The sequence below is a fragment of the Carassius gibelio genome, chromosome B12, assembly GCF_023724105.1.
Source record: "Carassius gibelio isolate Cgi1373 ecotype wild population from Czech Republic chromosome B12, carGib1.2-hapl.c, whole genome shotgun sequence".
Lineage (NCBI taxonomy): Eukaryota > Metazoa > Chordata > Actinopteri > Cypriniformes > Cyprinidae > Carassius > Carassius gibelio.
The window spans coordinates 18,030,369-18,044,532 of record NC_068407.1 but is presented as its reverse complement, the minus strand read 5'-3'; the positions used below and the strand labels follow the sequence as shown (position 1 = coordinate 18,044,532).

Genomic DNA, 14,164 nt, shown 5'->3' with positions numbered 1-14,164 from the left:
TTTGCTGGCCTAAATAAATAAAAACAATTTATATGATTTGTTAATACTGTAAAATATATATTTTTTATTTATTTACTATTTTCCCATCCAATAAGCAATATTACTGTGGTGGCTGTTTGATGGCAGCTCATGAAAACGTGCATACAAACACACCGATAGACAGACAGCTCTTGACACAACGCTTTGAAATTTCATCCAGCCCTTTGTTACTCTCAGCAAGGGGCGGGAGCGCAAACAACCCCGCGCGCGTATAAATGAAGCGTCTTGAGCTCATGAGAATCCACAGACGAGCCCGCTTACCTCGGGAATACATTCTTCATCCTCCAAGGAATAACAGACCTGACAATGCTGAACATCGCCATGTTCTCTACCGCATGCCTCATTCTTGTGGGCTGCATCAAAGCAGCATCCACCGGTTCTGCGGTGCTCAACTCCAACGCTATTAAGGCCGGTTCAGGTGCGGCGAGTACCGGTCATACGGTCAGCCCGAGTCTGGAGGAGTCACCTGCGGACAGCGGCAGCCTGAACTTCGCTCTCGATACACCACAGGTAAGAACATAAACGAGAACGTTATCTCAGACAGATGCTTTAACTTTGTGGTTGTTAAACTAATAGTGCATTTCTTAACTCCCACAGCCTTTAATCTGCGAGAGTGATGAGGAATGCGGTGGCGACGAGTTCTGCTTCCTGTCTCGCGGTGTCTGTCTCCAGTGCAAGAAGCGCAGGAAGCGTTGCATCCGGGATGCGATGTGCTGCCCTGGCAACCACTGCAGCAACGGTAAGATCACAGTTTTGATATGCTAGAGTGCAGATATTTCAGCGTTATATAGGCTAGATTAAACAAATAGCAGACAGTGTTGACTAACAATAATCTTAAAAATGCCTCTTCCTATTAGGAGTTTGCCTTCCAAATGATCCTAACATGATCCACCAGATTGGAATGGAAGAGTTTGTGTCCATCTCCCAAGAAAACTCAACTGTTGTGATGCCACCAAAAGTTGCCACTCAAGGTTCACCACAAAACCAAATGCTAAAAGGTAAACAATAATTCATGTAACCAATGATGTATGTGTAGAATATCTTCAGATTATTCCATGTTATTCTGACATAGCTGTAATTTAGTTTGTGGGTATTTTTTTAAGATTTAAATGCTTTGTTGCATCACAAGGCATGAACTTTTCAAGAATGTGACTGATATTATAGTATCTTTGGTTGAGTGTAAAGACCACTGGAGAATGTTAGCAATGTAATGAAAACATTGTTGATAAGACTACAATTTAAGATCAACTCAGTCTTCAATGTGAAAGCTATTTTGATCTATTAAAATGATCTCTCAAGATTAAGTTGTGCATTGTATTCATGAGTGTTTTTTTTTTTTTTTTTCAGGTATAGAGGGAGAGAACTGCCTGAGATCATCAGATTGTGCAGAGGGACTCTGCTGTGCCCGTCACTTTTGGTCCAAAATCTGCAAGCCCGTCCTAAAAGATGGCCAGGTCTGCACCAAGCACAAGAGGAAAGGCAACCATGGCTTGGAGATATTCCAGCGTTGTGATTGTGCAGAAGGTCTGTCCTGCAGAACGCAAAGAGATGGCAGCAAGTCATCACGGAGTCTGCACACTTGCCAGAGACACTGAATATTCAAGGAATTTTCTTTCACAAAGCTCCAAGAGAAGCAAAAAAAAAAAAAAACTTGGTGAGAGAAGACAGCGAGTGACTGAGGGGAAGCCAGACTTGGAATGGGATACTCTGTTTTTCCTTCATTTTCTTGTGTCAACATTGCAGAGTAGAAATAATTGTTTCTCAACGGAACTTAAATCTTGCAGTAAATTACTGTATTAGACTGTAAATAATATAAGGCAGTTGGCACTTAATTCAGATATTTTTGTTAACCCTGAAAGAAGGTGCATCAGTCTTTTGCTAGTTTTTAATCTATAATGTGTATACATCTGGTTTTACAGTCATGTAGAGCTGATTTAAATGTCTATTTTATTCTAAATAAAGATGATATAAAGTATACAATGTCTTAAATCATGCTTGCATTAAGTTGTATCTCAAGTTTCTTAAACTAAAGGACACACAGTGTGTAAAGTTAGGAGTGGTCAGAGCTGAGGGTTGGAATGCATTCACGTCTAGAAGTTTAATTAAAGTGTTTAATAAGGTTCGTCTATCTTTAATAAGCCATAAGAGACCTTTCCACTACTAAAAATAGTAATATTCATCTGGGAGACTATTTTTACATTTAATCACTTTGTGTTATACCTGTTGAAACAAATGTATCAAAGAAAACAAGGAGATCAAAATGATTGATCTATTATTTTAAATATATGTTTTGTTTTTTTTTAAAGCTGAATACAAAGACTCAAGAAAACATGAAAGACCAATGTTACAACAATAAAGAAAACAAAATAGCGGTCATGTAAACTAACCAGCCTTGAAACAGAGATTAAAAAGACATGCATGTCTGATTGATCCAATGCTTTCAAAAGCATTTATTTAGACAGGTCACACATTACAAACAAGCATCTGTTTGAGGTCTGCTTGTGAATTCTGTCTGCCTCTCTCTTTGAAGGTGAGAGGCTTTAATATGCTCTAGCACGTGGAGACAGACTATAGTCACCTTCTCTTTAAAGTTCAAGGATGCTTACTGATAGTGGCAGCGTTTAATGGCACTGTCTGCTCAGAGATTCCAGTAAATCATTATATCAGACTTCAAGCAATTTATTGGCTTTATAGTTGGTTAAATTATTATTATTAAGCTCTTTTATGTTTCAGTGTCGGTCATTTTAATGGTTCAAGCAAGAACACAATGCTGCAAAAGAGCAAAAACCCTTCCTCTCAAAACACACCCTCATTCACAAAGACCTTCTTTTTTTGCGGGTACGGCTTCCTTTTGCATTTCTCCCAGCTGTAATTGGAAACTTTAAGTCTTTTACCTGGAGCTGTCAAGAGAGACAAAGCCGTGGTGTAATAATTTCAAAGCACAGGATATACAGGTTGCAGTTGTCCTTTTCCCATCCATGTGCCTTGACTGGCATTGGAAAGGCGTTCTCCCAGCTTTTGTCGATACGTTAACAGCTTGAAGACCACAAACATCTGTGGATGGAATCCTGCAGTCTGTGTACAGTAAAGCAGTTAAGTATTTGATGGCAAGAGTTTCACAACAGGTCAAGACCAACTTCACTAAAAAGGAATCATGTGTCTGGGCAGAAATAATCTGCAAACATGAGTGTGAAAAGGTGGATTTCCTTCTTTTTTCAAACTAGGTACAATAAAGCAGCAATACTGGGGCTTCTGAACATAGCAGTGTGAATGTTTGCGAACAGCCCCTAAAGCCTGGTTCACTTTGAAGTTGAAATCAGTCAACACTTCACGCTACATACTATTTTTCAACAAATAGTTAAGTAACTGGGGCTCACACGCAGAGTTACTTAAAAAAGAACCCAAACACAATAATGTGAAATGAGCACTTACCCTCAAAAGTATGTTCCATTAATGGTAGTCTGGCTGTTTTCAATGACAACTGAATTGGACACATGGCTGTATGTGAAGTAATACTTGATTAAATTTATTTTTTCTAATCAGTCACTTTATTCGATTTACTTGTCTGAATAATCTAAGTTAAGAAACTGTGAGGAAATAAAAAGTGACCGGGTATTTGACATTGCCTTAAAATTAAAAGATAATTTTAATCAAAATGAAATAATTTAGGTTACATTTCAAAGCTCAGATCTCTTAGTGTTAATTAACCTTAAACAGGTGGAAGTGAGATGGGAGGATACAATTATGGAAACATTATGAACATTGTGTTTGGCAAAATATGTTTTTCACAGCTCTTTATTGTAATAGCAGATACCCAGCATAAATGAATGACATTTGAGTAGTTGTCTTTAATTTTAAGGTTGTGTGTAATTACTAGATCTTACCTACCTACCAGTCACTGTTAGATGTTTGCATCAAAGGGGTGAAAATACTGATGTGGTGATTAAAAAAGAAGATCCTGGAATACTATCAAAATAGCCTTATTAAGCAGCATCATGTTTTCAATTCGAGGAAGAATGATTCAGATTCTGATATGCTTCATGGTATTTAATTGCATTTAGCATTTGCGGAATTACATACCCAAGTCTCAGCAATGTGCATAAATACAGAGATGTCTCATCTGTGTCACATAGAGTAGAGGTTTGTGGGTCAATGTTGGCTGTAGAATGGCTTGGAATGACCCTGTGCTGTTTTACTAGCTGACTGACTGCCATACTTGCAAATTACAGACAGCAAGATCCGACTGTAATGATGGCAGGCGTCACAGATATGAGCTCTTTAAGATGCATGGTTTTCAGCAGCAGACAGCAGCCTGACAGAGTCCAAACACAGAGTTAGAGAGCAGAATGCCACCTTCTCTATGGCTCTGTTTACCTCAAGTCAGACTTGGATTTGAAGAAGGCAGAAAACAGTTAGTCAACAACTAGATAGAATATGATAATTTTGTGGTATAGCATTAACAACCATTCTGAATTGTTGCCTTTTATAACTGAGGTTCCAGAGGTACTAGCACACCATATTTACAGTAACAGTGACTTTCTTTTCAGCACTTTGGAAGTTTCAGGCCTGAATCTGACAAACTCACAGGCAAAATTGTTGCTTATGGAGAATTAGTATTGAATTAGATGTTACTCCTAAAATGCAAATGTAAGACAGTAAGAGTAAAGACCTATAAAATGATTATTGATAGTATAGCATAGATCAGATAGCATGGATTTAGAAGATTTTGATGATAAATATTTATTCTGAGAGCTCTGACTTTTGGTTGGATAATCTGGAAACTTGGCAAATCTGAGCGCAGTTTGAGACACTGTTGAGATCTCTTCTGAAATTTTAGAAGAGGTCTTTTTGAAGTGTTTTACATAAACCACAGCTTTGGTTTGGATTCATGACATAAAATTAATGCATCACTCAGGATAGTTAAATGGTACACATTGTGTTAGTTTTCTAATACATAATCTTGACATACTATCTGACTGTTTATATCATCATTAAACTAAAAGGGCTTGTTATGTCATGGAACGTCTGAGAATGGTCTGAACGCTCAGTCTTGTTCCATGCAGCTTTACAAGGTGATTTATGGACATCTTGATTCCTAAGGCCTGTCTGCATAATTATCAAAATTATATGATACATATTTGTCATGTTTGATGTCTTGTGGAAAAGTGATTTTCATTGGTGTTGACAAATGACTCTGAATGGCTCTGAAACTTCAGTATTATGCCTTCAGAATATGATGTGAGAAAAAGGACAAACAGCCTCTCGTTTTTCACTCATGTAACACAGAGCAGGAGTAGCTGGAATAGCTTTATGAAGTTTTATGGGAAACATCACACATGCACCTGTAAGGTTTTTATTTTATTTTATTTTTTAGAGAACTGAAACACTCTCAGTCACAGAACATCATTGAAATCAATTATAAGACAGCTTTACTTCTCATAATGTTGCAATAATTGTATTGGTTACTCCTATTTTCGTGCATTAATAAGTTACTAATTTAAAATGTAATTTGGTTTTGAAATGATTCAATAATATTTTATTTACAGTGAAATTTTGATAACCTGGTACCATTTGAGGCATTGCTCTAATCTCATCTGAAACTATAAATGTGACATGAGATTATTGAAGCATTTTTCTTTGGAATTATCTATGGGATTCGTGATATGTCAATATAAAATACTTATCAGCCAATGTATGTTTTAATGTTATTACAATCGGTCAACATTGGATGTGCAATTGTGCATGCATATGTTTTTTTATCAATTTTAATTGTCACTTAATACTGTACATTGTGATATTGTATTTATTTATTTAACTGTATTTAATTGTATAATTATTTTATCAAATACTACCTTTTTAAAAAAAATATTATAGGCTTAAGATATTAGCAGCCATGCATCTACCAGATTATTGTTTTTATTTATTTAATTGAATTTATTTTTATAAGTTTTTAGTAATTAATTAGTATTTTTATAAGTTTTAATAATCAGTTTGATGCTCAAGGACTGAAAAGTCTTCATCACAAACACTGAAATTTCTGCTGGACTGAAAAAGATGTTGTAGTTGTATAATGTGATCAATAGGAAACAATTAGGAATTTAAAATATTTTCAATCAGATTAAAAAATACCTTACACACATGCTTTTATAATAAGATCTCTGATGTTTACATATGTTTTACTTCTTACGAACATGTACTGAACGATCTGTTCAGAGGAGTAAAGACTGAATATTCACTTAATATTGGCTTAAAAACATCTGACATGCTAGCCTTCATTTTAGACTTATCATAAAGTCAAAAACATTAATTATAGTTACAGCAGCACTAAATATTATGGTGGTGGTTTGTACTGAATATACAGTAAATGCACATTTATGCAAACACAATTTTCAGGATCTGAAATCCGATGGGATTCATTCGGATTGACAAAAGTTCACTTGTGTAAACATACATCATGATACCTTAAATTTGGAATGCATAGTCGATATACAAAAAACTGGATGACAAGTAATTTCTTACTGCAAAATTCTGAAAAAAAAAACAGAGGTGTTCATTATAGGACCTAAAAACTCTGCATGTATTAACATAGAACACTGTCTAAGACTTGATGCTTGCTCTGTCAATTCTTCATCATCAGTTAGGTGTGCTATGTGATCGCAATCTTTCCTTAGAAAGCCATGTTTCTAGCATTTGTAAAACAAGACACACTCTTGCAGTTTAAATCTAGATTAAAGACCCATCTCTTTAACCTGGTTTACATAAAACATACTAATATGCTTTTAATATCCAAATCCATTAAAGGGGGGGGGGGGGTGAAATGTTCGTTTTCACTCAATATCCTGTTAATCTTGAGTACCTATAGAGTAGTACTGCATCCTTCATAACTCCAAAAAGTCTTTAGTTTTATTATATTCATAAGAGAAAGATAGTCTGTTTTCCGGGAAAAACCAGAGCGACTGGAGGCGTGACGTGTGGGCGGAGCTAAAGGATCACAAGCGCGAGAAGCTTTTGCGTTGAGAGCGTTTGGAAGCTGTGACATTACCGTGAGGAAAAAAACATCCGAAACAAACCATGGCTAACAGTCAGATTCAGCGTATATTTATGATCCAGAATCAGATCCAGAGGCTGAAATTTAACAAGAGCAGCATCAGCAACGATGTCTCTATGTGGTGTGTACTGAAACTGTATATATTTGCTTAGCGGTTTTGGAAAATAACTAAGTTCCACTTTATGTTGTCTTTTTTTTTTAAGCTGTACATGTGGAAAGTGCAGTTTGATGACAACATCGCATGTTGTTTACTCGATGTGCTTACATGCCGATAGCTAAGTTCACAACACAGAGATATTTGAAGCAGTTTTACTCACCGCATGCGGTTCCAACACACGATCGTGACCCTTTTTCGTTGGGACTGCATTATCCTTAAGAAATAAACGATGTACAAATCCGGCGTCAAACTGGGCCTTGTTTGTAAAACAAGCATCTTCGAAATGCAGGGAACAAACAAAAACACTTGCACAACTCCGTTGATGCTCTGTAAAAATAAACTCCATCCACTGGTCCCTTAATGCTGTTTTTTTTTTTTTTTTTTGGTAATCGGTAATCCAACTCTTTAACAGTGTAAAAAACTCAGTATGCATGAAATAGCATTTCACACCCCCCACCCACCCCCCCCCCCCCCCCTTTTAAAGAATTTTTAGGCTGCATTAACTAGGTAAACCGGAACCGTGAACACTTCCCATAACACCTGATGTACTTGCTACATCATTAAAAGAATGGCATCTACGCTAAAATTAGTCTGTTTCTCTCTTATTCCAAGGTCACTGTAGCCCCCAGATCCAGTCTGTATCCAGATCAGAGGGTCACTGCAATCACCAGACGACCATTAGGACAAGACCACAGGAAACAGATGATTCTTCTGCACAATCTGACTTTGCTGCAGCCTGGAATTGAACTGCTGGTTTCGTCTGGTCAGAGGAGAACTGGCCCCCCAACTGAGCCTGGTTTCTCCCAAGGTATTTTTCTCCATTCTGTCACTGATGGAGTTTTGGTTCCTTTGCGCTGTCGCCTCTGTCTTGCTTAGTTGGGGTCACTTCATCTACAGAGATATTGTTGACTTGATTGCAAATAAATGCACAGGCACTATTTAAACTGCGGAGAGATGACATCACTGAATTTCCATGATAAACTGCCTTTAACTGTCATTTTGCATTATTGGCACACTGTTTTCCTAATGAATGTTGTTCAGTTGTTTTGACGCAATGTATTTTGTTTAAAGCACTATATAAATAAAGGTGATTGACTTGATTAGGGTCTCTTACACACAAGGCACAAATCGTATGATCCAGGTCATACTGCCAACACTGCTAATGTTTTAATTGTTCCAGAAAAATGACTTCACATTTTCCAGTAAACTATCCCTTTATATGCCCTTCTTATAAGGCCTGATCACCAATTCCCCGAAGTGAAAATGCTGGAGGCATCTTCTGCTTTGAGGTTTGTAGGTCACCCAGAGTTGAAGTCAGATAACACTGCAAACCTCAACAAAGATTTAAACAATCACTTTGGAAAAGAAAGGCATATCTCCTCTGAAAAGAGAGAATGCCATTCCACAGGAGCGCTCAGACCGCTGATCTTCATCATTAAAGACAATTATGTCACATTCACTTCTCCTCTCCCTGCTCTGAAGGGAAGTAGCCAAAGCCAATTTAATGTTCATCAATTGTCTCCTTTGTACTGCGTACAGTTTACTAGGCTTAATAGGAGAGGCCGCTTCCCTTTGATAGTACCTCTTCCTCTGCCAAACCCATAATGCCCCCATTTGTTCAACACAAAACCCCAACTTAAACTACACAAAGAGGTGATTACACAGAATCTCATTTGCCTAAGTGATTGCATCCACACACAAAAAAGTCTCAGATCTTTGATCTCAGTAAGGGGCAAATGTGTTGGCTTTACTCGGTTGTGTGAGGTGCTGACTGAAACAAAGGCGCCCCTAATTCGAGCTATTACCCGCACATTACTAGCTCTACGTTTGCTCATTTGCACAAGGGGTTTAGGGGCAAAGAATACGTGTCAATGGGTGGACTCAAGTCCGTCAAGTTTATCTGTGTCATCCGAGAGCACCAGCCGACAGCCTAAGTTTGGATGGCTCACTTCAAAAAGAGCGGCTTTGGCTGCTGTCGAAAAGCAAACAACGTTTAGCACCTCAGTGCCTAGTGCTAATGACAAACAAGCTGCTCGGATCCACATGAAAGAGGGGCATCCCTGGGTCTCCATCAATGACCTTTTCAAATACACTTCCTCCACACACAAAAGAGCCCACCATCCATCTCCTCAGAGGAGCAACAATGCTCCAACCCAGGCCCACTCACCGGCCCTCACTCTAAATATGAATGCAAGGACGGGGGGAAAGTTTTTCTTCTCAACTACACTTGAAACAAATACCATAAATAAGTCAAAGAGAAGGAGGGAGGGGTAGGTGTACATTACATGACTTCAAAGGCTCTCTCTCTCTCTGTGTCTCTCTCTTCCCCCATAGAGCCCAGGCAGTGTGCTTATTTTCAAGGTGCTTATTCATGTGTACAGACTTGAGGCTACATCACTCAGCATTACCCGAGGGACACTTAACAGTTTCCTCCAAAATAAAAAAAAGGGAGGGGTCCAAACAGATTCTGGAGAACATGAAACTGACGGAGAGGATATTTCCGAGATGGTAGTTGTGACCTCACGTCACCCCCGTGGGCTATGTCAATTAACCTCCCATTTTACACTTGGCTGCCTCGTGAGAAAATACACACCAACATAAAAGCTAAGTATCATCAATCATATCATAAAAAGAGTGGCCTCACATAAAAGAAGATACGCAGCACAATATTACTTTATTTGAGTTTTTATATCACGTCATTTCAAGGTGACAGATGGCAATGTTTTTATTGAGTCAAATATCAGAGCCTTGAGCATGAGATCTATTCATGGCGGTAACATAATCGGGTTGTCGCTGACATCATGCTTTCTTGCATTACATATTTTTTAGCTGTATGTTACTTCCCAGCTTTTTTGGCCCATTGGTATGGGAAAACAAAATCAGTGGCTTTTCTTCATAATGCTGGCACACATCTGCATCTTCTCTTTTTACACAGGCATCAAAGGTTTAATTTACTGATAGAGTTAATGCAACAGGAATTAATAGAATCTGTAATGAAACTGTTTTACAGTTCAATTCACAGCAATTCTCCTGTCCTAATTTGATCTCTGATCCTGTGCTGATTATGGTATCTACAGGACTGACTCTGTTTTCAAAGGAAATGGGTTTGGCTTTTATCCCAAATGCCTTTTTGGCTTAAGTCCTATATGAGATTAGATTTTCATATAAGGTTTGATTAGACTATATTTAAACATTAGGTACGCTCCCTGAATGCAGTGATGCTTTATTTTTAGATTTCCTGTTTTCATTAACATTTTTTTGTGTGTTGTGTGTATTTGACATTTGTTTATTATAGATTTTCTACATATTATCTATATATTCCGTCCATTTATTCATTCATTCATTCCAGGCTGTTTATTTTATAAATAAATAAATAAATAGTTTATTTTTTATTGTTGTTGATGTTGCTGGATATTAATCAGATGATATTTAAGTGTGTGAACCATCTGGTATTACTTTGTCAAATAAGAAGGAGATGGTGCTTTTACTACTGAAACATAATTAACATACTTACTACAATTATTATTATTATTATTTATGTATTAAAATTCTTTATTAGGTAAAGTCTCAGTTAGATATGTAACCCTCATTCCCTGAAAGAGGGAACAGAGACACCATGTCGGTGGCCAATGAATTGGGATCTTGCTTTGAGAGACTAATCTACTTAGAGTGTAACTAAACTAGCCAGTGCACATTGGCATGCAATTATTGCACCCAGCTGCCCCCAATCACAGCGTAAGCATAAAAAGGTAGCAGGTGCAATGCATGCCAGGTTTTTGCTGAAGAGCCGACCCGGTGACCTGGCTGTTCAGCGGTGGTATAGCAGCTGTGGCGATGGGACTTGATGTCTCCATTCCCTTGCTTCAGGGAATGAGGGATACATACGTAACCGAGACTTTCCCATTCAGTCAGTCACTCTTGACGTCAAGTCCGTGACCGCCAAATTATAATTCCCTACCAAAGCACCAGGGATGCTGCCCCTTCCAGTGGCCTGTGTGAGCCACATGCATCCCTTGTTATAGTCCATTCACCATTGTTGTAGCACTATCCACTCAGTGAGACTGGATAACACATATGAAAATGTACCCGTTCCACTTCCAACAGCGATGCTGCGGAAGCCCCATCCTTCCCGAAGGAGGTTTCAGAAGCAAATACACATATGAACATCCATTTAGGTGCATAAGGAAAATTGGAGGTGATTGTAACCCTCTTATTGCCTGCCGGGTATAGGGTTGGGAACAGAGAACCGGTTCTTATTCAGAACCGGTACTGTCCTTTGAAGAGAACCGGAACCATGATCAATTTCTAAGTTTCGGTTCCGAAAACGGTTCTGTTGCGTCACGTGACCAAGCATCGGTGGGCAGCCTTTCCGCTGGTGCTCTGACGATTTGGCGTTTCCCGTAAAAAGGATGCCACAAAGCAAATAAGAAAGAAACGCCACCCTGCATCTTTAAATACTGAGCACACGGATTTCAATGACGAGCATTCCACAGACGTGCTGCGTCGTGTCACATCTTTTACTACCAAACACATTGTTTCCCTTGATAACTGTGCATATATATATATATATATATATATATATATATATATATATATATATATATATATATATATAAAACAGTTTATAGTTCATTAATTTTGGAAAATGAACTAGTGTCTTAGCCTTCAAGGGACAATTTGGCCAACCAGCTTATTTCTGATTTAAAAAGCAAAATGTTATTGATAGTGTAAAAAACATCTTTGAAGCCAGAACCCCAACTGGAAATTTTCTAACAATACCCTACCCTCCTTATGAAGATCTGTATACTGTAACATATGTTGCTTTTGGACATTTCCAACATTTAAACTTTTGACTCCCTGACGAAGGCTTGTATGCCAAAACGCGTCTGAGTTTTTAAAGGTTTATGATGACCAAGCCATAAAATAAAGGCTTTTTAATTTTTTCTTAAAGAGAGTGCCTTGGAGTTCCCTATTTGTTCTATATTTAAATTAAGCTGACAGTAAGTCATAAACAGTAATGAGCATTGAGTAGGTGAGTATTGTGCATTTTTTCTTACCACTATTTTTTAATAGTTGTTTAATGATTTTAATAGAATCAGAACCGGAACTGTTCAGTGGAACCGGAACCGGAACCACAAAAACATTTCTAACGATTTCCAACCCTAGCCGGGAAACGCTGTCTTTCTGATGCTATACCGTGGACTTTACACAAATGAGATCCACTTAGGTCTTGCATATGGAACCCAGCCTTTTACCGGTTATCAGTGATTCATCGACCAATGGAACCATCGCTGTACCTGCAGTGGGGCAGCGAGGTGGAACACAGGGGCCTCAAACAATAATTAACACTCAAAGTAAACTGGTCTTTCAAAGCCAAATCCCAATTCATCGGTCACCTACGTGACGTCGAGAATGACTGACTGAAATGGAACTACAGGTGTAGCTCGTCACATCAACTTTGGACATTATTCATTAACATTTATTGTAATTTTTTGACCTCAACCACACAAGTCCACATTTATTTCAGTGTATGGAAAACAGCAGCAGGAACTGCATTAGTCCTTTCCCACCGGAGAAAGAAAATCTTCCAGATTTGGAACCACATGATGGTGAGTAAATGATGACAGAATTTACATAAACTAGTCCAGCTATACTCTCATACATGAGTCTGTGAATGAAGTCTTTGTAACAGACTCCAGAGAATATTATTATCAGTCAGACACAGTCCTCCACTCTGAGCTCCTGATTTCATCTTTAAGAACAGGTGTTTCCCATCCAAACAAGTGTGTTTATAGTAAGTGGAAACTTAAAAACAACAATTGACTTAAATCTGGACGTAAGCCCATTCCAAACATAGTCTGAGATACTAAAAATAGCTTTAGCACAGACTTAGCAAACTTGACAAGCTAATGTAAATCAATTAGTTGTATAAACAGTGACATCAAGCCTGTGTACAACTAAACTCATGTTCTACAAATAACAATAAAAATAGACAACACCCATTTTTGCCAGCATCATTATGTTTATTTGGATAAACACCAAATGGAAGTATTAAACTTTACAGTGTACAGTTTGTTGAGAAGATGTGTGGTTAAGACTTTTGTCTAATAGATGATGAAATAGGTTTAAAAGTTCCACAGATTTAACATTCTAGAGATTAGAATATCATAGAGATGTGGTGATGGTCACCCAAAAGCATAGAAACAACTCAGAACAGCAAGACACACAATGTGCTAAAACTAACCTGAACAATTTGCTAAGCAATTTTTAAGACAAGCGCCATTCTGTTTTGCTTAGATTTTTTTCCACCAGAATCATATAATTTCCATGTATGCAACAGAAGCTAAATAAATAAATAAATCATGAAAATAATTATTGCAACTTTTTATCTCACAATTTGAAATCTTTTCCTAACAATTCTGAGTTTATATCTCACAGTTCAGACTTATTTCCCTTTTCTTTTTTATTAACTCGCAATTCTGAGAAAAAATACAGAATTGTGCAGTTATCTCGCAATCGTTTTGTAAATGATGTAATTGCAACTTTGGACTTTACTTCTCCGAATTGTATTTTGTAGTTTGTATTGTGAGGCAGATACATATATACATACACATACTATATTTTTTACATAAAATCTTTATTGAAACACTCAATAAATTTCTCAAGAACGATCTTTTTCAATGCTTGGGTTTACACAAAGCGTAAAACGTACTCGGTTACTAACGTAACCTCGGTTCCCTGAAATACGGGAACGAGTACTGCGTCGAAGACGCATATGGGAAAAACCCCTTTTTTCTCCTGAACTGAAGCCTTATTCAATCACGCAGTGAAACTGCACAGCCATTGGATCGTGCAGTGCTATTAAAACAAACCAATGGCTTGGCAGCGGTGCTGCACGAACCTATGGCAGCGAAGCCCGC

The 14,164-nt window shown here is 37.8% G+C and overlaps 1 protein-coding gene across 1 annotated transcript; it reads left to right on the top strand.

Annotated features, from left to right (window-relative positions):
* The first annotated feature begins 268 nt into the window (after positions 1 to 268).
* On the top strand, positions 269 to 2,019 carry LOC127969000 (dickkopf-related protein 1-like). Its single transcript, XM_052570552.1, has 4 exons — positions 269 to 549; positions 637 to 778; positions 897 to 1,037; positions 1,387 to 2,019. The coding sequence occupies exons 1-4, from the start codon at positions 346 to 348 to the stop codon at positions 1,632 to 1,634; spliced, it is 735 nt and encodes a 244-aa protein (XP_052426512.1). The 5' UTR covers positions 269 to 345; the 3' UTR covers positions 1,635 to 2,019.
* Positions 2,020 to 14,164: the final 12,145 nt, after the last annotated feature.